Source organism: Cucumis melo, chromosome 7, assembly GCF_025177605.1.
Source record: "Cucumis melo cultivar AY chromosome 7, USDA_Cmelo_AY_1.0, whole genome shotgun sequence".
Classification (NCBI taxonomy): Eukaryota; Viridiplantae; Streptophyta; class Magnoliopsida; order Cucurbitales; family Cucurbitaceae; genus Cucumis; species Cucumis melo.
In genome coordinates, this window is record NC_066863.1 from 15,901,975 (window position 1) to 15,927,524 (window position 25,550).

Sequence of the window (25,550 nt, forward strand, 5' to 3'; positions counted from 1 at the left end):
TACATTATAGGAAAGACCAAAACAACAGGTTGAGATTCAAAAAAATGATGAAGCAGTTACTTTGGTTGAAAATGAACCAGTAACGGAGAAAGAAAGTTCTACAATTGGTTTAGAATCTATATTTATATGTATATAAAATAACTTTGAAGTACTTTGCATCAATTATTATTGTTTTTTATTTTTTTTCTTAGTTAACAACATTGTACATTATAGGAAATCAATGAATAAAAAAAACCAATGAAGAGAAGAAAGCTATACAAAATAGCAAATAAAAAGGTGCCTGATCAAGATCAACAAGTTAATCCACCCACAACATCTACTTAGGTCATATCAGAACCTACAATACCTGTCCCAGATGTCGAAATCAGAGATGTAGATAAATATGATCCCATGTGGCAAGTGGGTTCAAAATTATGGAAGACATACTTATCTTGGAAAAGATAAAAAATAAACAACTCATGAAGAAAGGAAAGTAGTGTCCACAACCAGAAAGAAATTTTTTTTCAAAAAGCTTGAAGAAAACACGTGGATACTAGGAGACGTAAGCACTCTTTCCAAATTTTATTTTATATATAAAACTCCACGATTGAGTAAAATATACTTTATCTAACCAAAAGATCGTTTATATATATTACATGATCGCTTAGTAAGGAAAAGAATGTTGTAAACGATCACTTGTATTTGCTAAATGATCGCTTCTATTCACTAAACGATCGTTTACATATATTATACGATCGCTTAGTAAGGAAAAGAATGTTGTAAACGATCACTTGTATTTGCTAAACAATCGCTTAAAGTATCGCTTCTATTCACTAAACTATCGTTTAATTTTTTTTTTGTACAACATGGATTTGCTATTGACCCACTTGTAGAAGAAAATGTTGCATATCAAGCAACTTTTCAAGTATACTTTTAGAGTACTAGATTTGGAGTTTATAGTAAGTTACTATTCTTTAATTTTTTTTTCTATAGAAGTTAAACTGCATAATTATATTTTGACTAAATTTTTTTACTTGTTCTTCTAGACTAGAATCAACAAACAACACTGCATAGTTTGGCAACAACTTTTTAATACTCATGTGCTGACAGCATACAATAAGAAAGTTGAATGGACAGACACAACAGCACACTTAGAATTATGAACAGAATCAAATTTGGAATACTATGTTAATACAGCTCTTGGTGATTTCCAAGATAAAGAAGGGTGATGAGATGTCAACTATGTGATTGGCTGCATCAACATAAAAGAACACTAGTTGACTGTTGCAGCTAATATGAGGAAATGCAAGATCTATGTGTTCAACTCAATGCCAAAATATGTTGAGAAAACACTTGTTGATGAAGCTCTTGAAATGCATGCACGATACATCCCCTCACTCGTAATTGCAATTGGAATGAATCTCCATTCAAAACGTTTCAAATGTAGCCTTTGGCCAGTAGTTAGATCGAATACCACATTACAAAAAGGGCGTTCATTAGATTATGGCATTTTTTGTTCAAAATTTATTGAATGTCTTATAAAAAATGCTAACCATCATTGTCTAACTATGAAAAACATGAAACTGTTTAGACAACAATATGTATTGGAACTTTGGACAAAGAAATACTTTTGGTAAATAAATGTATATTTGGTTCTTGTACTTTTGACTGAATGTTTGTATTCGTTTAGATAGATATCACAAAACAATTGTATAAAAATATAAAAACATTCGTGTAGAGAAATGTTCATCGTGCATATATCTTTAAGCGATCATTTAGTAAAGTCTAAACGATCTTCTTAATACACATAAACATTATTAAGCGATCGTTTATAAACCACACTAATATCTAAAGAATATTAAGTGATTTCCTAAACATACATGTGAAGAATATTAAGTGATCATTTATATGTATCACACAAATGTAAAAGATTGTGCATATATCTTTAAGCGATCATTTAGTAAAGTATAAACGATTTTCTTAATACACATAAATAATATTAAGCAATCGTTTATATATCTATGTCTAAACGATATCAACTCTCCATCAAATTTAATATCAAACGTGTATACATAATAATGAAAGAGAGAGAGTACGCATTTTCATTACTTGTTCAAACCTTGCCTTGCTTACAAGTCCTACTATTATGTCCTTTACGATTACAATTGGAACATCTGGTTGAACTACTAAATTCGCCAACAAATGGAATTCTTTATTTTCTTGGTCTTCCAGCCTGCCGTTTAAAAATTGGAAGTAATATTTTCATGACAGAATCTACAACTCTCCAATCAAAATGAGATCCAACAAGTTGAATACAACCATTGTATGTTACTGATAGTGTTTCTCTATAATAAAACTCAAATACATAAGAATAAGTATCTAAATTAAGCATTCGTAGAACAAAAAAAGCATGTGAATAAGGAATTTCTTCAACATCTCATACTCGGCAACTACAACATCCCATGTTTAACTTCACAATAAACTGTTGATTTCCATCCACTACTTGGTATTCAGTCGTACTTATTGGATCAACCTAATACATAACACAAATAAGGACAGTTAATAAAATAAGAAGAAATAGATTTCAATTTCTGTATACATCAGATATATATAGATATCCATCTATTAGTGTCTATCTGAGACAGGAACAGATAAATTGCTATCTTTATCTATTGGATAGATAAAGATAGAAATCTATCTCTAACTGTCCAAAATTAAAAAAAAAAAAAAAAAAAACTTACCAATAATCTTCTCGACTTTTCATGTTCTAAACGCAGAACGTTCTCAGTCCAAGAAGTCAAATGACTCTTCATTATAGAAACAGCTTTACTTCGTTCATAAAACCACTTTTGCAATACATCTCTAATTGAACAAAGCATCGTAGTCATCGGTAGTTCTCTAAGATCTTTAACACTGAATTTACACTTTTTGCACAAGTATAAAATAAAGAAATTTTTGTTTACATGAATATACCCGAGACCACTTCGTTTATACCTTCGTCTACGTGAATATGCCCGAGACCACTTCTCAAAACCAACACTACTAAGATAATTTCTAATATTTGAACAAACAGACTCTATGCATCTCATGTGGTACTCAAATTCTTCAACAGTGTAGACATAAACACAGCTAAAGAAATACTTATCAAGTAGTAGATCCTTAAAATGGAGTTTCAAGTTACTTAAAAGATGTTTTGTGCAAACACAATAATCAACATCAGAAAACACTCTTAAAACTCCTTTGAGGATGCTAAGATGCCTATAAAAAACAATGACTAAATTAGCTCGCTCTGAAAAACTACCTCGTATCTTCTTAAAAAACCATGTCCATGATACATCATTTTTAGAATCTACAATGGCAAAAGCAAGAGGAAAGATTTGATTGTTACCATCTTGTGATGAGGTTGTTAATAGGATGTCACCAAACTTACACTTCAAAAATGTCCCATCAACAAAAATAATAGGTCTATAATATTTCCACCCCTCAATTGATGCACCAAAAGCCATAAAGCGAAACTTGAAATGATAACTATCATCCATTTCTAAAGCAGTGCATGCACTTATAATAATTAAAAATACATTTCTATCAGGACAAACAAAAAAGAACAGAAAGAATATGAAAGATGCCAATATTGGTCTATCTAGATAGACTGTGATATTAGTCTATCCACATCTACCTGCAAAACAATTTAAATTTGATACACAAAACTGATCATACCTAGGTTAGATTCAACCAATTTATCAAAGAATCTTGGAATCAATGCATACGATTCAACTGTATCACCATGTAATATCTTTACCATATGTTCTTTCGTTCTCCAAGTTTTCTGGTAACTTATATTAACTCCAAGATTTGTACGAGCTTTATGCACAATCTCTTTAGGAATGGAACGATTAGTAGACATGAATCTAAAATTATCTATCAAACAATTGCCAATTACTATTGAAGAAGCTTGCATGTGAGAACTTTAGGCAGTACTCAATGAACAATCATGATCAGAAGTGTATTTTCGCATCCATAAATCACTCTTCTTATAACGAGATGCCCTTACATACCATTTGCAGCCTTCTTGCAGACATCTAAATTCAAGAGACCTCAAATTTGATATTATAGTCATAAATTGAAAGTTGTTCTTCACTGCTATTATGCAAAAACACTTTAAAAACACTTCTTTACTTTCAAATAAACTTTTTTCCTTCAAATCAGAATAATAAGATATGTCTCTTATAACTCCATCATTTGAAACAGAATAAGAAAACCTATATTCAGTGACATATCAATATTCTCCCGTACACTACTAGATGAAGAAGACATTTCCAAATAATTAACACTTACATGGGCAACTAATGGATGTCTACTAGTTGCATCTTTAGCAAAAGCTAAATACCAAGCAACATCATTGTCCTTCTTTATTGGCATCACAAATTTGAACATTACTTTTACCAAAATCAAGTAAAATAGATAATTCTACTGATTCATCCAATTCAAGTTGTTCACATGTCAAAGCAACCAAAGAATTAAAGTTGACTCGCATATCTACCAAAATTCGGACACTAAGTAATTCTCATAAACATTGCAGCCATTCCATTGACCTCTTTAAAAAAAACAATAGAATAGACATTCTAATCTGGTAAATAAGAAAATATAATTAAGTATTTAGATGTAATAAGAGAATACTAAACGATCGTGCAAAGAAGTTAATAAATACTAAACGATCGTTTAACACCAATAGATTATCGTATATAATAAATTAAATCATCGTATAGAATAAGCTATAAGCGATCGTTTAAAGACACTGATCGTTTAAACAATCGTATTGAATTTGATACACGATCGTTTAAAGATATTGATTGTTTAAACCATCGTATTGAATTTGATACACGATCGTTTAAAGACGTTGATCGTTTAAACCATCGTATTGAATTTGATACACAATTGTTTAAAGATGCTAATCGTTTAAACCATCGTATTGATTTTGATACACGATCGTTTAAAGACGTTGATCATACAAAATATTGAAATTTTTCATGTTCATAAAGATGAACGATCGTATTCATATAGCAAAACGATCGTCTGTATATTGTAAAATGATGATGTTGATAGAGGTAAACGATCAAGTAATTCAATAAAAATTATTCTGAAAAACTTCAAACTATAGATCTTCATAATGAAATACATAATTCTTACGGTGATTCTTAAAAGTTCAAAACGAAAAAAAACTTTAAATTCTTACAAACAACAAAAAACAAAAACGACATTTATACTGAAATATAAATTCTTAAATCGACGTAAACAATAATCAAAATCTTCAACGATCTTCATAACCAAATACAGGATGTCTTACAGTAATACCTACATATTCTAAACATTCTATCTTTACGCTGAAATATATAATTCTAAACGAAATTTTATAATCAACTAAATAGTTTAAAGAAAAGACTATATTTAGAATACTCACAGAAACCAAAATCACTAAGACGATATTAATAGAGCAATATACACGATCTTGATTGTCCAAGATGACAAGAAAAGAAACGATGTTATCGAAGATGATGGATATGTCGAAATTTACGAAAAAGGCAAAGAATGATCAAGATGAATAACTCGAAAACGGCGATCGTAAAAAAATCGAGAAGAATAAGAAAATCAGATTTGAAAGATCGTTATAAAAGATTAAGGGCAAATAAGGAATTCTAAAAAAATAATTTGCTTTAATGGGTTTGTTATACGGACCGTAAATAGTTTACAATTTTATTATATTTATGTAAGTTTCCCTATAATCAGATCTCCAACAAAATTTCTCCAAAAAAATTCCCTAACTTTACTCAACCCTTATAACATAGGATTAATCAAAATCTCAACAAACATCACAAGGCAAAAGCTCTAATTAAATATTCATCCAACAAATATTTAATTAATTTCAATTTCCACAAAATCAAAAATTCTACTTAAATGAATTCAAAATAATGCCCAATAAATAAATCTAATTAAACAAAACTAATACAATTAACTCTAAAATTATCTTAATTTTAGGGGCGTTACATTATTTGTGAATATTTTTTTCTTTGTCTAAAATATTGATTTAAGACAATCCATTGATTAGGGTTGAAATCTAGATTAAGAACTAGGGATGAAGGGTTCTTAATTCCAACTATTAGAAATTTCATACCAGCTTAGCCTAGAAATTACAAAGCATGAGATATTGTGTAATTTACTTTTGTATTGTTTCGTTTTCTAAATTAAAGACAAAAGCGATAGAACACTTCCGTCATGGATTCAAACACTTCAGGCTTATAATACCATTCATGGTTTGAATTTCATGTGTTTAGTAAACATATATAACTTTAATTATGCTTGCAATTGAAGTTGGTTATGATCCATTGGTAAACATGGTCTTATATGTGTATATTGTAAGGGGGCGTTTGGGGCATGGAGTGAGTTATTATAATCTGCGGTTATTATAATCTGTAGATTATTATAGTCTATATGTTATTATAATATGTGTTTGGGGTGCAGATTATTATAGTCTGAGTTATTATAATCTGTGTTTGGGTGTACATTATTATAGTCTGGGAATATCAAAAGTGTTTTTTCACTCTTTTTTTTTTCAATACACATTTTATTTCAAAATTATTTTATTCAATCTCGTTAATTATGTAGTTTGTTAAATAAATTTAATTATAATCTTCATAATGTAATTTTCTCATTCGTTAATTATGTAGTGTTCAACATAATTAATTAAGAGTGTTCAACATAATTAATAACATAATTAATTGTAGACAATCAAAATTACATATTTAGTAAACATCACAAGAATGACATAAATTAAGAGTGTTCCTAGTGCATGCATTTCATAACACGTTAGCAATTTAGAACAAATGACAAAATAATTTCAAGTGATGATAGTAATTAGAAGAGTATTAATTACTAATTCTTCATTTTCATTGTAACGACCCAACTCTTCCGGACTAAGCTGAGGTCACTACTAAATACCAAAACTCGACAGTTCAACATAAAATTTAAAACGGACCAGATACGATTCATTAAAACAGTATAAACCTTACAAAAGACAGTTTCGGGCCCTATTTTAAATAATTCAAAAAGTCACAAAATAAAATGTCAAGTCACCAGTCCAAAAATCAAAATCAAAACATTCTGACAAAATACATAGCGGAAGCGAAAGAAAATCAGACGCGTCCATATGGCCTTCACGCATCCTTCCTGCCTCTCGTTGGTCTGCCCCTCGCTGTACCCCTACCTGAAAAGTTAAAGAAGAGAAAGGGTGAGTATAAACATACCCAGTAAGGGACCAACTACTGGGCCCGTTAGGGAACAACAGTTAACTTCCTATTAGGGGGTACCCTACATAACAGTCTAGTGGTTCCGTAGAACGCACATATCAGTCTAGTGCTCCCGAAGGATGCACATATCAGTCTAGTGCTCCCGAAGGATGCACATATCAGTCTAGTGCTCCCGAAGGATGCACATATCAGTCTAGTGCTCCCGAAGGATGCACATATCAGTCTAGTACTCCCGAAGGATGTACATATCAGTCTCGTACTCCCGAAGGATGTACATATCAGTCTAGTGCTCCCGAAGGAATACACATATCAGTAAGGCACACTACCCCATAGATGAAGCTAACCGTTACCCCTCAGCCCTTACTAAACTGTCTACATCAGTCACATCTCAACGGCATTCCTATTACAGTCCCACCATAGGCTTTGTCAGTCAGATAGTATAGGTTTAACATCTACACCCTCAGTTGTTTTATGCATTACCGATTCGCACACCAATAGGGAAACCCTAGGTCCAATCGACTAACCAACCAAAAACCGGACTCACTGTCCTTCCCCGTCCAAACTCCATGAACCACATCCAGACCAGTGTTTAATACATACTAAACCGTAACTTTAAGGTCCATCAACATATAATTTCAATCCACAAATAGCAGTCACAGTATAATTTCATCAGACAAAAAATAATATCAGTACTTAACAGTCAACACGCATACAGATATTCAGTACAGTCACTAACGTATAATCCCCTGTGGATTACTACGGTTTTAGCCTGGACTCGGGGTCCAGTAGTAGGAAAACCCTTACCTGAAACTCGGTTATGCCCCTCGATCGAAAACCACGCTCGACAGATCTACCTAACGAAACACGAAAGTTTTAGTTGGTGAATTCAGTAGCAGTTGCTTTAAAAGGTTATCCGCTGACTTACCCAAGGAAAGGAAGCTAACTCCCACCAGGTCTGCCGCGGAACCCGAGAACTTGAGCGTCAACTCTGCACTACCTTCAAGGAAGAAAAGTAGGGCCATATCTTAATCCAACATTCAAACTCGAATCGGACGAGGTAACATTAGGGAATTTATCAGAACAATCCTTACCGAAGACTCACCGCGAACCGAAATGAAGGAAGGAAGGCTTAGGTGGCTCGGCTCGGCTCGGCTCGGCTCGGCTTGGTTCGGCTCACGCGGCTCGCGGCTCGGCTTGGTTCGGCTCGCGGCTCGGCTCGCGGCTCGGCTCACTCGGCTCGCGGCTCGGCTCACGGCTCGGCTCACTCGGCTCGCGGCTCGGCTCGCGGCTCACCCGGCTCGTGTGGCTCGGACCGGAAACGGGTTTCGGGTCGGGTCGGCTTGGCTCGGGTCGGGTCTTTGCAGCGCGAAACGGGCAATCGCGAGCGGTGGTTCTCCGGCGTCCGACGATCGTGACGAACGACAGCTGGGAGGCGTCCGACGGTGGAAAAATGGACAGACGGCGGTGGCGTTGGCTGGGTGCGAAACGGAGATCCGGCAAGCTTCACGGCTGCGACTGTGGGCTCGGGTTCACCGGAGAAGAAGGAGAAGAGGCTGAGGTTTCGCGTCGGCCGAAGGACAACCAGGCTGGAGACGAAGGAGCCGTCGGTGATACGAAATGAAGAAGAAAGAGATGAAAACGGTGGGAAGATGGCGGCGTCGGGAAGAGAAAACGGAGATGGAGAGGCTGCGCGCGTGAGGAGGAAGAAGGAGAAAAGAAAGAAAAACGGGGGGGGGGGGGGGGGGGGGGGGGCTGCGCGGCGCGAGGGTTTCCTTTTTTTTTCTTTAAAAAAAATATATATATATATATATATATATTAAAACATAATAAATATAATTAATATTAAAATATTAATATTAAATAATTTTAAAAATAATAATATATATTAAATAAAATAATAATAATAATAATAATTTATAATAAAACATTAATACTAATTAGTTATTATATTAAGTAAATAGAAAAAGGATAATGTAAATATTAATATTAAAAAAATTGAAATGACAATAATACCCGATACTAATAATATAATTAATATTATATTATTAAAATTCACTTAAAATGCGAAAATTTTTACCTCGAGCTTCGGGGCGTTACATTCATTATCTAATTACTAGTGTTTTTCGTTAATTAGTGTTTTTTTTTTTCAAAAATGATTTTTAAAGCAAGTTATAAGTTTGTTAATTTTGTAAAAAAAATTAAAAATATTATATAAATTTTTGCATGATTTTAACCACTACATACGATCATTTTTTTCTAAATGCATTTGTCATATTACCATTGATTCTTTATTTTTCCTAAATATGATACAAATTTATTCTTTTTATAATAGAATTTTATTATTATTTTTCTCTTTTATCATGCTATCATTCTTTTGATAACACAAATTGTCTTAAAAAAATGCATTATGATACATATCTTTTCTTTTTTAGATTTATTATACAAATTTGGTTATTCAAATTTTGTTTTATGCTAAATATTTTCGTAAAATAGATTTTTAATGAAAAAAAATGTAGAATCACATTTTTTTCTAAAAATTATTCTTTTGATTTATTTAGAAATAAAAGCTCCAAAAAAAAGAAAAATTGGTTCAATGAAAATACATGTATAATTTCATTTTACCCCATCTAATTACCAATATTTATTTTTATTATGTTTATTTATTTCTATAGAAAACATTGTCAAAAGTTGTTGATTGTCTTATTTGTTTTGTTCTTTTTGAAAACTTGAAATAAATTGATAAAACTATGAATTACTATTTTTCTTAAGTTTAACACAATTGATTTTTTGTATTATGTTTATGCATTAACCGATTAACACAATTCTTTTAAATTTTTGCAAAGGAAATTTTTTCTAAGATATTTTTCCAAGTTAATTTTTCCTAAGTAATTTTTTCTACGTTATTTTTGCAAATATATTTTTTGTAATTTATTTTTCCTAACAAGCCATATTCCTAAGTTATTGTTGCAAAGTGGATTTTTTCTAATTTATTTTTTCTAACAAAATTCATTAGATGAATCTTTTTGTGGCGTAATTAAAATTTGTGAAATAATAACCCTTGGAGGAGTGAGGGATAGTGATAAAAGGAGAAATAGGGGAGTGGGAAATAGTGTGAGAGAAGAGAATGGAGGAGTGGGGAATAGTGACAGAAGAGAAACAGGGGAATGAGTATAATAGTCCTAATCCTAATCCTCGGGTTATAATCACCCTTAGGACAAACATGAGGGCCAAACAGCCCCTAAATATCGATGCTATAGCAAAAAAATTAGGAAAAAAGTAACTACAGCATAAAATGGGAAGCGGAATCTTTGCATACAATATATTTTTAAATTGTTTATTATAAAATGTACATATGTAGCAATATGACATTCGAGCGTTTACTCTAAAATCTTGGAAATTTTGATAGAATCTTCAACATTATTACCAAGTTATCATATACTCAAAATGTGGTAAATAGTTTGTTTGAATGAAAATGATATGATTCACGACTAACATAAAGAAAGTCGTAAGTTGCTTTAGTCAAGTCTTGAAGAACCATGATAGAGAGTAAGGAATTAATTTAACTATGGTCTTATTTTGATGGTAAAATAAACAAAATTCACATCATTAATTTTGTCATGAAATTATGCCAAAATTTAATGAAAAATGTTTGAATGAGATTAAAAATAAATAAGATTGTTTTTGTGGTTTTTACAAATTTAATTTATTTCGAAATAAAAGTTTTGGATTGAAAATAAAAGATGAAAATTGAAAGAAAAAAAGTAAAAAATGTAGCAGGTTCGAAAAGTCAACTATAGAGAAAAGATAGAAAACAATCTATAGAGAAAACAATACGACATGTCATCAATATTTTAGGGTTTAGGGTTCAACAATAATTTTATATAGTTATAATCCATAATTCTGATGAGCTACTAAAGATATGTAAAAGAATACTATATACTCTTAGTCAGACTTTTTTGTGAATTGATATGAATGTAAAACTATTGGAATGGTGGGTAAACAGAATCATAAAATTAAAGAGACTTTGGACTAATATTGAAAAAAAAAAGAGAGAATTTAGTGAAAATAAAATTTTGTTAAATGGGGAGAGAATGTAAATGTAAAAGATATTGGTAACTGAAGTTTGGAGATGTGATAGAAATTTTAGAAACTCGTATTTTAAATTAAATGTAATGGCAAATAAAACATAACCTCTTAAAACCCAAACAAACAACAAAGCACTTGAAAGAGAAAAAAGAAAAAGAAAAAGAAAAAGAAAAAACAAAGGGGGTGCAATATTTTAATGATATTTTGTACAACATGGTCGGTTGGAGGAAAAAAGAAAAGCCATATTTAAAATGAAAATCAGAAAAAGAAAAACCCACCAGAAAATAAAAGAAAGATAGCGCTTAAATTATATGTATGTGTACAATGACACACGTCACCCAGCGCCCCTAACTTTAAAATTAAAACCCACTATGTGAAAATGAAAATTATAAAAATTAAAAATAAAATAAAAATAAATTAACGGGAATCTTCCAGCGGTAACGCCACGTGTAGGAAATCGAGCGATTGCTACAAAATTAGACCAATCACGTTTCCGAAACTGATCGGATCTCCTCTCGAGCTCTCGTCCACGAATTCTGATATCCCATTTCTCTTCTTTCTTTCCTCACCGACACGTGTCCAATTTTCCGCTACTAGTTTTATAATTCAGGAATAGTAAAATATTCTTCCACCCAAAAAACCAAAAAAAAAGAACAAAAAACAAAAACAAAAACAAAAAAAAGAAAAAAAAAAGAAAAAAAGAAAAGAAAAGAAAAAAACCTCTCTCTCAAAATCGAAAACCAGCTCCTCTTGCAACCTCACTGAAGAAACAACCCACCTAGGGCTTATCTTTGCTTTTGTCTTTGCTGTTTCTTTTCTTCTTCGATTCCGAATCGTTGGTTTTTTTTCTTCTTCAAGACTTTTGGATTTTCTGACTACAATTTTGGGATCCAGGTGAGTTTTGTATTTTTTTTCTGGGTTGATCGTTTCTGTTGGTTTTGTTGTTTATCTTCCGTTTTTTTTTTTTTTTTTTTAATTTTGATTTGGTGATTTGATTGGCAAGGTGTTTTTGGGGTTTGAGCTGTTTGGTCACTGAAAAAGTAGGTTGGATTGAAGGAAATTCTTTCTTGAATTGTTTCATGGGAATTGGTTTCACCCAAATAATGTGAAATTGTTGAGTGTTTGACGGATGGGTTAATAGAAAAAGTAGATGTTTATCGTTTGAAAACTGTTTATTATCATTATTATTATTATTATTATTATTATTATTATTATTATTGTTTGATTTCTTTTTCTTCACGTATTTTTCAACTTTTTTTTTTCAGTACATATTGGTTGACGAACTCATTTTTATTTCCTTCCGGATACTTTTTGTATCAATTTGTCTTTTGAGATCACTTTTGGGTTATTTTGATGGATGTGAAATACTAGATCTAAGAAGAGTAAATTTAATTATTTCCGTGTTTGTTTGGATGGATAGTACTGCAAAAGGGGGAAAAGGATTGAATAGTCGAATTCCTTTATTAACTTACAGTCTCGGAAAATTAATATTAGCGGAATGGTAAAAGAATTCTTTCTACCGTTCCTTCTTAATACTTTCTTATCTGGTAGCATATTTTTACTGTTTTTCCCCCAATGGGTTTAGAGCCCAATTATGCATCTGATAAACTTTTGTGTCATTTTCTCTTCTTTTCTTCATTCAGATTTTATTGCTGGACAAGTTTGTGATTGAGATATGATTTCATATCAATCAATCTTTTGCTTCATAAATGGTGGATAGAGGATCTCGAAGGAATGTCTGACTTGTGTATGTATAAGGTACAGTTTACTTTCCCATTTTTCTCTATTTTCTGATTATTAATATGAACTAATGTTGGTTGTTCCCCTAAAGGAGATGCTAAATATATCTCACGTTCATTGGTATTACTTTATCTGAGATTTCAATTATCTTTGAAGCATTGTTAGTGTAAAAAATCTAATAGTGAGTCGCTGAAATGACCTCCCACACGCTAAAAAATTGCAATGAAAGACGTGAGCATATTGCTAAGTATTTTAATTTCCATAAAGTAGTCTGTTCACTTATAAATTTTCTTGGACTATTTTTAGAATTCAAGACACAGTTGTAGAGCCTAAAAATATCTTATTCAAATAAGGTCATAAATTTTCTTTGGCTATTAATTTTATGTTTTTAGTACACCCCTTGTGTACTGTTAGTGCTGTAAAAAAAAAAACTCATAAGAAAAGTAAAGAATGCTTGCTGCGCGTTCTTTTACTGGAAATTTTGTTACAGTGCATTCTTCTTTTGTAAAGTAGTTTAAATATGTTTAGTTGCAAATTTGCAATCTTCTCGGCTTGATGATCATTGATACAGTTAGCCTCCATGGGTTAGATAACTGGCTGATTTACGTTTCCTTTAGCACCCATGACTTTATAAACCTTGGTTGTATTGAATGCCAAATTACGGTGTGATTAGCTTGGTGATACATTATTGGGATTCGCATCATTCATTGCAAATTAGCTGAACAAGAATTTGAGGCATCTTTGCTGGTTGTTTCTAACAAGAGGCCTACAAATCAGGCCCCTACTTCTTCACTACCAACGCCCCAGTAATTAGTTCTCATTCATAAATTCCCTCATGATAATAACTGAGAGGGAAGGCTTTCCTATAGTTTCCATTGCCAATGCCAATGCAAAGCAGTTTTGTGGATGTCTTCTTGTTTGAGGTGTCTTTGGAAATAACTGGATTTCAAATCAATGCTGAAAAAGATGGTTCATGGTGTTCATCTTATGGTTCTTTAGCAATCAAAGTTCGGGTTGTAGTTAGGATTCGGATTGTCTTTCAATTATGCTTCATAATTTATAGAAAACACCAACCTCCATCTTTTTTGTTAACTTAAAAGCTTGATCAGAGATTATTAACACACAAGACAAGGACAGGAAGCAGTAATTCCTTAATTCTTTGGTCAGTATACTTATTTAGGAAGGCAAGAGTTCTTATGGAGCAAAACTCTTTCTGTGGACGCTATCTCTTAACAATACTAACACTCAAGGATGAAAAGGTGAACAACTATTCTCGTAGGTTATGTCATGTGTAAGAAGGAAGTGAAGAGATCCTTAGTAACTGCCAGTTTGCCACTGAAGGTCGGAATTTAATCAATCAAACGTTTGGTTTGGTCTGGTGTTCTTATTAAGGATGTCGACAAATGGCTCCCTGTGTTCTTTTGACGTGGTGGTCAAGGATAGAGCAAGAATGCTCTGGTCCACTACTACTAGAGCATTTGGAAAGAAATGAATCAGAAGCTTTTCAAAGGTAAGCTATATTTTTCTTGTTAGTTTTGGGAAAATATACAGTTCATAATAAAAAGATAAGTCAAGTTGGAGTTCCCTTCACCTTGAAGCTTTTGAAAGATAGATTTGCCTAGGTTCTCCAAGCACTATTGACCCATTTTCCACCTTGAAGTTCATAGTGAGTTATTTTTCGTTCCACATGCATTGATCTTGGCATGAATACTTCCAAACTAGGAGACAAGTTTATTGCCTTAGAGCATTCCTTGTGCCCTGAGAAGACAGTATTTTGGTTGCTTGTGATGTCTGATGTGCAATTTTTTTAGGAAGTCGAGAGAAATGACCTTGATGTAGTGCAAATGCTAACGTCTTTACATGAGAGAACTTCATATTTACCAACATGATTGATCTTATACCATTTATAGGATATCAAGATCTGCTCTAATCTTAAAACTTCAGCATCCAATTATTTTTTAGAGATGATACCAGCTGGTTCTTTTTTTTTCTTTTTCTCTCTCTCTTTCAATGTAATTTATCTTCTATTTGTTTGGATAACTTTACTTGTCTCTAATGATCCGAGTGAATCTTATTATCTAGGCTGATGTAGTCTGTCTGTGCACATGCATGTGTGTTGTATTTTTTTACTTATATGCATTTGGCGAGCAGACCAAATTGTTGGTACAAAGCAAACTATTCTTGTAGATTTACTTAACAGTAGCCCTTTTTTTAACTATTGTGTCTTCAGAGGTATGTATCTGTTTTGATTGCCAATTTGGCTTCCAACTGAATGCCTCTTGTTTCTAGTTCCAACTCTAGACCCAGCCATATAATATCATCTTATTAACAGGACTTTTGCAATTCAAGTTCAAGCTAAGGACCATGAAATGGATGCTGTAGTATAATAAATATCACTGGTATTTGCTGATCTTGTGGTCGGTCATAAGTTGGTGTAGCTGATGTTGCCATTGGGGTGAAGGCGACATCACTAGTAACTGGTATTCTGAAATCCTTAAATTTGCTTCGTTCTGAATCAATATGTCTCTGCATATTTTTAGTTTTATGGTTAAAAGGGGTTTTTTTTTTTTGCCTTCTTAATCCACATTGTAAGCAGAAAACTATCACCTAACAATCTCCCGTGGTTGTGTACTTCAAAGATACAAGAAACTAATGGCAATAGTCTATGCAAAGCTCTAGCGTAGATGGGCTCTGTATGATTCTTTAGTTTTCCAAGTATCAAATTTATTTGTTAGGAAAAAGGAGAAAACAAAATTGAGAAGTCATATCAAATAAATCTAAGATCAAAATTATTAACTAAAGTGGGTATGTGTCATTATTAATTTTCTGAAACTAAAGAAGCAATAGACTGAGCACTGTGCGGGAAATCCTCCTACCTTATTACGCTGATGACTATGATGTTTGAGATGATGGGTCAAGATATGATTTTGGTACTTAGCAGCCGTTTCTCCATTAAGGGTCGTCAATGGAGTGTATTTTATGGAAACAATAATTTATGGATGGACGTTATATCCATTCTTTTATTTCTCTATAAGATTGAAAAAGACCCTTACTATGTGATTATTATTACTTTTTTGGTAGAAATAATCTGAGGTATATATCCTATTTTAGTCCTTAAAAGTTTATACATATTTAATTGTAGTTCTAAACTCTTTCTTTTGAATTGTTTTCTTTACTCATTAAACTTTCAAATGTTTGCTTTAAGTTCTTAAACTTGATGATCCATGTATTTGATCTTTTGTTAATAATTTAAACAAAATGCTAAAGTCATATTGGGATTTCATGTCTAACCTGCTGCTTATAGCTTTTATGACTTGTCCACATAGACATCTACTCAAGTACTCATCATATACTGGACAAAATATGTCACACTAAGTTTTGGTCAAATAATTGATAAAATATTAATGAAAATGACTTGAATGATTTTTTGTGTAAAGCTTGAGAACTGAAAGAGAATGCTTGAAAGTTTAGGAACCATAGAAGTACAAACATAAAATTTTTTGGGGGCCAAAATAGATTTTAAATCTTCACTTAACCATTTTATAAAATGTATATTCAAGTCTTGTAAATTTAGAAGGACAAAGTCTTGTTCTTTGTTTTAAAATTCAAATTTCTCTTTGAACTTGGTAGCTGTCAAAATATTCCAGTCTTGTATAAAGAACCATATTTGAAGCTGTGATATTTAAGAGAACTAATTTGATTTGCTAGAATAAGGAGCCATTGATGTACACATCAAGTTTAAATGTAACAATTTGGTTACTACATGCAGTGGTGGTATTTTGGATTTTGTTCATCTGTATGATGAGTATTGAATTGCCTTCTGTATTTTATGAGATATAACAACTTATCCAAATCTTTTTTAATGTAAGTGGGAAGATTATGTCTTTGCCTAGTGTTTTGAAATTTCATAGCTTAATACCTTGTAATGGTGTTGCAGCTCAAGGATAATATTTGGAAGGGTTTCACTGAGAATGATGATTATATAGTGCCTCATCTTGGTGATGAACTTTGGGATCTATTTGAAGTTCAGAGTGATAATCTCGAGAATTCTAATTGCAGAGTTGGCTTTACAAACGATGCTTACAGTGCAACTAATTTCAGTTTTCTTGGTAAGGAGAAAGTAAAAACACAAACATCAATCATGAAGAGTACAGTGCTGGAAAAAGATTCATGGTCTCATGCACCAGATGGTGTTCCTTCTTCATTAAACAGTGACTCATTCAAAGATGCAAAAATGGAATCCAGTAGTCTTAGTATGTCAAACCATTGCTTTAAAACCGACGTGGGTACAGATCTTGATTACTGCACTGATGATCATATTGTAACTGACAATAGTGCTGCAGACGAGAATGACATGTATCAGTATTCAGTCAGTCACATGTCCCAAACAGATAATGATATTAGTTTTCTGGATGATGATCGTGAAAACAAAGAAAATAACGATCTTCTGTATTATGGGTGGCAAGATATAGGAAGCTTTGAGGACGTTGATAGGATGTTTAGGTAATCTTCAGCCTTCCTCTTAACTTGTTTTTCCATTTGTTTATATTTTATAATATGAAGGCTGAATGCTTTGATCCCACTGTGATGGTACAGAAATTGTGATTCAACATTTGGGCTTGGGAATTTAAGTAATGAAGATGATCTACGCTGGTTTTCCCCATCCCATGGCACGGAAAAACTTGAAGATCCTTCAAAGTCGAACTTTAAATTTTCATGCTGTGAAGGAAGTACTATAAATGATGCAACTGAATTTAATGAAGAGTCTAATCCTGTGAATTCAGAGCCTTCACCTGAAGGTTTGAACAGAAATAATATTTTAAATGGGTGCAAGATGAATGATGGGATTACCGACATTAGTGACTCTGCTGCCATGAGTCACTTGTCAGCTGCTGACATGTCTGATAGAAAAGGCAATTCTAGTGGTGACTTGATACCTAAAAAACAGGTTTGCTATCTCTTCTAATTTTCTGCATGAAATTGACTTTTCTGGATCTTTTTTTGTCCTCAAACCAAGAATAAAATAAATCATATCTCATTTTACGTGTAATTGAGGTGTTCTTTCCCCAACCTTACTGTCATCCTTGTAATATGTCATTGTAGAAGGGAACAATGTAGAGTTTCTTGTGCTGAAGATTTAAGTATGAATTTCTAGGCTCATTATTGGATAAGGTGGTGAGAATATAATATTAATTTGTTTTCATCATCAGTTTAAACTTTTGGATCAATTGGTGATTTAAGGTGGTATCAGAGTACGTGGTTCAAGGAGGTCCTATGTACAAGCCTTTGCATTGTTATTTCATCCCAAATTAAAATTGATTTTCACTTGTTAGGTCTTCTTCATATTTCAAGCCACAAGTGAGGAGAGTGTTCAAAGATATAATATTAAATTTGTCTTCACTTAGAAGCTTAAGCTTCCAGGTCAATCGGTGATTTAAGATGAAGTAAAAATGGTCTAGGCATATCTTTTTGGAACGCATCAAATTTTAAACTTATGAGTGAAACCCAAATATTGTTCAAAGATTTGAAGGCATCGATGAAGCAATACATAATACTAGTGAAAAAATATTCCCCTTTAAGTTTTTGAAGGTTTAAATAGAGATCTAGATTTGATTTGTTGAGTAGTATGTTACAAAAAGTTTATGTTTGCACCTAGAATATAGTGATGCATATTAACAAATTTTGGTGTCTTCAAAATCTACAAGTAACAACCACCTATTTTCTGCAGGAGTCATCTTATGCATCTAATCAACTACATAGCTCTCATTATCCTTCCTTTGACACTCCAACAATTGCGGCAAATGAAAATAGAGAGAAAGTGTATCACCAGAATTTACCCGCCTCATTCAATAAGAATTTCACTTTTATGTCTGCACCTAGTCCAGAAACGTTCAATACTTCGTTTCCAGTTAGAAAGCAGGCTCCAAGGTCTGAAAGTGAAATTGATGATGGTCACAGCGAATCTGGAGTAGTTAGCCGAGGAAGTAGAGTTGAATTAGATTCTTCAAATGCTCAGGATAAGCCTTGCAGGAGCACTATGCTGGATGGAATCTCACTGGAAGCAACTAGTTTTCGCCAGCTTCAACAAGTAATGGAGCAGGTAATAGTAATTTCCATGCTTTTCACATCATAAAATAGTGCCTTCTGTCCATTTTGCATGGAAAATGTAATTTGCAAGCGTAATAGTTGTACTTCCTTTTTGCAGTCAGTATGTTGCTTCTTGCTTACTAAACAATAGTCAATAATCTGTTCAGCATAACAAACATTTGGCGGTTTTCTTCAATCCCTGCAATTTATGGTGTTCACTGCTTTTATGTCTTGAAATTCTACTAGTAAAAAATTAGACTGACTGTATACTTAATCAACATCATCTTGATGAAACTCCTGCACAACCTGACGTAGGTATACATATTTTAGTTATATCTGAATTTAACAATTGCAATGCATTTCATTGATTTCTCATTAAAAATGTGTAAGTTCATGATATTTATTTTAAAAGACAACGTTATAGAAATGATGAAATGTTTAACAGAAGTATTTAAAGAAATTGATTGCATATTTCCTTTGATGTAATGTTCTGCTGAGAAGAGTTAAAACAAAAAACTCAACGAACGTAAATATTTTGTTATGTTATGTACTTTTAGCTAGCTGGCTCTTTTTAGCTTGTACTTGTTTCATCTTCATGTTTATTCATCCTTAACTTCTTTGATTATTTGACAACTCACTACACAGGAGAGCATTATGCATGCCCTACTCTTAAGGAAATATTTGCGTGGTTCATACATTAAAAACTGAGGATTAGCCAAGATTCAAAAAATACTTTTGACAACAAGCTTTTAGATGTGTTTATTACTAGAATGTGTATGTGAATATCATGAGTTCTTCAAACTAACTTCTTGAACCACTTAATTCAGTTGGATATTAGAACAAAACTATGCATAAGAGACAGTCTCTATCGCCTGGCAAGAAGCGCAGAGCAGAGACATAACTGTGCTAATGTCAATGAGAATACTGGTGAAGATAAATTTGTTAGAGTTGCATCGACAATTGATCAAGATGCAAACAGGCAAGTACTTTTTTGCTGACCTTATTGCATATTTCTTTTTTACCACTTAGCATGTGTGTATTCTTAGGCTTCATTTACTTGATCTAGATGAGGATGTTGGTTGATGTCTCTGAAAAATCTTGGAATGCCAGTTGGCCAGTAGGGCTGGCTGGTTATTGACGGTTATTGGTTCTTTAAATGCAGAGGTTGGGTGAACCAAAAGCATTTTACTTATTTTGCATCTTGTGTACAAATGATGGAGTTTACTTTGTCCTTTTTTCTCTTTTTTCACGTTAGGAGTTATTTTCAACTTTCTTACTATGGATTTTGGTTTTTACAGGAGTGGAGGTTTTTTGGATTTGGAAACTGATACCAATCCTATAGACCGGTCAGTTGCACACTTGCTGTTTCACCGGCCTTCGGATCCTTCATTAATGCCTGCTGGTGGTAACACCTTGTCACTAAAATCTCATAAACTGGTATGCTCTTTAACCTTTCAGTTTCAGTTTTCTTCCTTCACTGTATGGAACAGAATCACCTCCACTTTGAGAAACTCAAGACTGTCGTCTTAGGGACTCAAAAGTGTCTTATTTATCTGTTCAATGTCATTCGTCTTGCCCCGTTATCTTGACACGTTCTTATACTTTGCATAAAATACCAAGATGATATAAGTTATAACATGGACTGAAGAAATGGAGATGATGATCCATTCAAAATTTTCCATTTCCCATATCAGCAGACTTATTTCCTGTCAAGAGATTCACTGGTCTGTCACCAATCTGCAGGTACCAGCCGAAAAGCAAAATTTCCAAGATGAAACTGGTGGAGCTGCAGCTTGTGCAGATCAAAAGCTGCTGTCGAATGGTAAAAAACTATGAACAGTAAGCTCTGTAAAATATTGTGTAATAACATGCGTGAGGCCCACCGTCGATGCATGGAGTGATTCCATACTCCTTTATAACCTTAAGCTCTGTGATATGACATGGTTCCCAATTCCCCTATGCATCCTTCTTGGTCCAGGCCCTTCACATCAAATCCTTACCTTGCATAGCTAAGTAGGCTATAATTCTACTTGTCTTTGGCTATTGTATTAAGAGCCTGTTTTAATATGCTGATTACAAAAGTGTTATGTGCATTAGTTATTGCTTTGATAGGCTAATCACAATTCACAGGTCTTGTTAAATTACCCACAGTCAACTGCTGGAGGCTCCTCTCTTGTGGGTTATATTTGTCGTTTGCATTTCTTTTTCTTTTTTTTTTTTTTTCCATGTGGCACTGTTAGGAAATGGCCTGGCCCTGCTTTTTTGTAAAATTTAAATTATTTCTGTTTGTATGTTTTAGTGATCTAATTGAGTTCAAAGTTTAGATTATGTAGGGGTAGCTCCCTATTTAGATGAACAAATGGTTGGTTTACATGTACAGTTCTTTTTCTTTTTCCTTTTTCAAGTATAATTTTATGCAAGTTCTCGAATGTACACTATTCGGTGAATTTGTATCTACTTTGGGGCTAGTGTGATTTGGATTGCTAAGGTTGTATTTCCATTGTAATGGTAACTATATACATAAATTTAAGAAAAAAAAAGAAAAGAAAAGAAAAAAGAACTATATACAATGGTAACAATGGAGATATTTTTTTAGATTTAGAGTTAGCCGATTTAATGTATTCTACCTGTAAGAGTTGTTATTAGTGTTCTTACACGTGGATTTATACCTTTGATTTGGTAGTATATACGGTATTATATATCCTACGGTCAAACCTTCTTACTATTCATTAACAATTGTTTATATTTGAAGACATTGGTGATAAAATGCATTTTTGGTCACAACTCCATATCTACTTAGTCATAAAGTTTTAAAACGAACAATTTTGTCTCTTTTAAATACATTTAATTAGTTCGATTCTTAATTTTAAGTTAATGGTTCGATACTCGATCTTAAATTGATGAATATATTTAAATAGTTCGAAATTTAATCTTAAGTTAATGTTGATCGAGAGTGTTTTTTAAATATGGTAAAACTAATTAAAATATTTGTAGGATATAGTACATAATTAACATGTTGGAGACTACCTTACAAAATTTATAAAATTATAATAATCTAGGAGTTTTTTCAAATATTTATATTGTATAGAGTAATTTTGAGAACAGAAGAAGTCGGTCGAACGAAAAATACCAAAAATGTCTCATGATTAATTGTCCTCGTAATGTATTATGTAAACAATTATTCAAACTTGACTATTCTTTTCTGCACGATCGTTTAGATTTGGGGATTTGATTTGAGTCGATTTTTTTTTAGGATTATTTGGTAGACGATAATTTAGATTTGACTACTATTTTTATTGCTTTATTGCACGATCACTTGTATTTAATTGTTTAAATTTGGATAACCAAATCTAAATTTTGGTACACAATCATTTATATTTGTTAAACATCTTTTAGATTTGATCTGATCGTTTATATTTTATTGTTTAAGTTAGGCTATTCAAATCTAAACGAATTTTTAAAGATTATGTTACACGATCGTTTAGATGATCCAATATCTCAACAATTTTTTCATGATATTTTATGTTTGACACATCATTGAATGGAAAGGGAAAAAAATTGCACAAGAAAAAAGATGAAAAGGAAGAACAAACAAAAATATTTAAAAAATTGCAAAAGAAGAAAAAGACAACGTAAAGAAAAAATAATAGGATAAAAAGGAAAAGTATACCTGGAATATTTAGAAAAAATGAAGACTTTTTTCATTTTGTCATACGTGTGTTATATTTATGAATGAGTTGGTTAAATTAATTGAAGGAGTTTGGAATGAGTTGGAGCTTGAAAGCCCATGTGTTGGTTGGGTTGATATAAATTATAATGTTGGTTTGTAATACATCTTAAGGCATAATAAGAGATACAGCTAGATTCTTAAGGGTCATTTTTTTTTCAAATGGTAAAGCTGTTTTTTATTATTATTATTATCATTATTATTCTTTTAGCAAATGGCGCTTATGGCATGTACAATGGTATTTCATGCTCTCAAATGGTAATTGTTTTGCCTCTCATGTGTTATGAGTTTGTAATTATTTTCTATGTGTTACAGATATAACAATTTCTATCGTAACTTCTTCTTAATATTTTGGGACTCAAGCAATTGATTGAAGATTTTAACAACTTTCTTCAATTCTACTAATTTCAAAATAACCAAATTATTATTTTTTATTAGCTTAATCTCAATTCTTGATTTTATTTTAAAATAACCTTAATTTCAATTTTCAAAATAACCTTAATTGGTTGAATCTAAACCCTTAAGGGTGCGTTTGGAGGAGAGAAAGAGTTAGGGGGGAAAAGGATTATAATAATCCTAGGATTATGATAATCCTAGTATTATGATAATATGTGTTTGGGGGAAAAAATATAAAAGGTAGTATTATAATAGTATGTGTTTGAGGGAGAGATTATGATAGTAGTGTTATAGTAATATGTGTTTGGGGAAAGGATTATGATTGTAGTAATTTAAAAAATAATAATAGAATTTAGATTGGGTTATTTAGGTAGGGTAATGTAGGGTTGTAAGAAAGTAAAAATAGGATAAGATAGAGTTATTTAGGGATTAGAATTATTTATCATATTCCTTGGGCCAAACACGGTTTGGCCCAATTTCCTAATCCTTTTCCCTCTAAAACCCCACCCCAAACACACCCTAATAGTTAAGAAATTAAAACTAGTTTTCATATTAGATCTTACTTTATTTTTTAAATTTGAATTTTTAAAAAATAAACTGAACTAATTTCCTATCATGAACCATAAACTTTTAAGAGTATTATTCAATGGTAGTTGGAATGAAAGCAATCGTTATTATAACTTTCATTTGAGTGAAGTGCATGTCCAATTGAATACATCTTTCGACCAACTTGTTTATCTAATTCAATCTAGTCTTTTTCCCTTTTCCCTCTTTTGAATATTTAATTCTTGAATTACATTGTCTCGCGATGGTTACATCAATCCGAATATCATTACTATTATTGTCGAAGACAAAGATGTGTTGTGATTGTAGTCCATTATTTCTAATTCCCTCTTCTAATCATTTTAACTCAAAACAACTTAGAAAATGTGTAAGTGTATCTTTCTAACTCAAAACCATACATAAAATCTCTAAAAATGATCAATATTGACACTTCAGCTAATTATCACTATTTGTAAGTTGTTTATAACCAAAGCACTTGTAGCTAATTCTCTTATTTATAATTTTGTCGAACGACTCAATATTATCTTATTTATAACCAAAGCACCTGTAGCTAATTATCACTATGCCCTTGTTGATAGCCTACTATTACCAAGAGATCTCCCATTAAACCCCACAAACTGAAATATTCAAAATTCAAAAGGAAATTTTATAGAATTTGAGAAAGTTGCAAACAAATGACTGTACTACTTACGCTTTATTCCTTTGTTTTCTATCTAAAAAAATTGATATCAATCATAATTGATTCACATTATTTCAAGAATTCAATAAACTATACCATCAAGATGTGATCAATCAATAAAAATAATAATAAAAAAGTATCCTTAGATTTCTCACAATTCAAACTAACAGTAATAGCAGATAAAATGAAACAATAGGTAAAAAATAAGGCTTATCAAAATTTCAGCATCATCTCGATAAAATTGATTAGCCATATGAGAGAATTTGAATGTGCTGTCTATTGGTGGTTAACATAAGAAAATAAAGGAAGATATGATATGCATGAGTTTTCCTTCCCTCACTACAAGAAATTGGGGGGTTCCCAACGTACAAAAAGGCGTTAGAATAGGGAACGTCGGGACATATGCCTATTCTCGACGTCGTTTTGCATACGTCGGGACACGATGAAAATATTATTTTAATATTACCTTGTCCTGACATTTTATGACGAAAAGAAGAAGCCATTCCCGATGTTTGGGTCTAGGACATCGGGAATAGTTCAAAATTAAAATAAATGTTCGACTTTTTTCTAAGCACCATCATGTCATTGGAACTGGGTAACATAGCTCCCGATGGTTTGGATGGGGCATCAGAAAAAAGTGGGACATTAATTATGTCAGAGCAAGATTCCTGACGGGCCATGCAAGGCGTCAGGAATGATGATATCTTATCTCGATGTCGTTAGTGATATGTTGGTAATGGTTTAGCCTATTCCCTATAATTCACTAATGGCGTCGGGTACTTAGTGGAATTCCCATGTCTTCGTGGTGCGTTAGGAGTTTTCCTTTAAATTGCGTTTTAGTTCTGACTATAGAACTAAAACGAAGGAGAAAATGAGAAGAAGGAGAAGACAAAAACGAATCGCCCGCGCCCGCCGTGCCTTTCTCTTACCAACATCTGCCTCGTTGCCGCCATTCATCCAATTCTGTAAGTTTAAAACTTTTTTTTTGTTA

At 32.4% G+C, this 25,550-nt stretch overlaps 1 protein-coding gene across 3 annotated transcripts; it reads left to right on the top strand.

The window, feature by feature from the left end:
• The first annotated feature begins 12,009 nt into the window (after positions 1–12,009).
• LOC103495765 (protein LNK1) lies at positions 12,010–21,650 on the top strand. 3 transcript variants are annotated; one of them, XM_017046301.2, is made up of 9 exons: positions 12,010–12,260; positions 12,787–12,867; positions 13,010–13,124; positions 17,044–17,609; positions 17,703–18,054; positions 18,835–19,206; positions 20,021–20,172; positions 20,492–20,630; positions 20,937–21,650. In XM_017046301.2, exons 3-9 carry the CDS (start codon positions 13,101–13,103, stop codon positions 21,027–21,029), a joined length of 1,698 nt encoding a protein of 565 aa, XP_016901790.1. In that variant the 5' UTR covers positions 12,010–12,260; positions 12,787–12,867; positions 13,010–13,100; the 3' UTR covers positions 21,030–21,650. The 3 variants fall into 3 exon arrangements, with proteins under 3 accessions (XP_016901790.1, XP_008455643.1, XP_008455646.1); XM_008457424.3 differs by lacking the exon at positions 12,787–12,867 and adding an exon at positions 15,439–15,586 and having other exon boundaries at positions 12,011–12,260; XM_008457421.3 differs by lacking the exon at positions 12,787–12,867.
• The last annotated feature ends 3,900 nt before the right edge of the window (positions 21,651–25,550 follow it).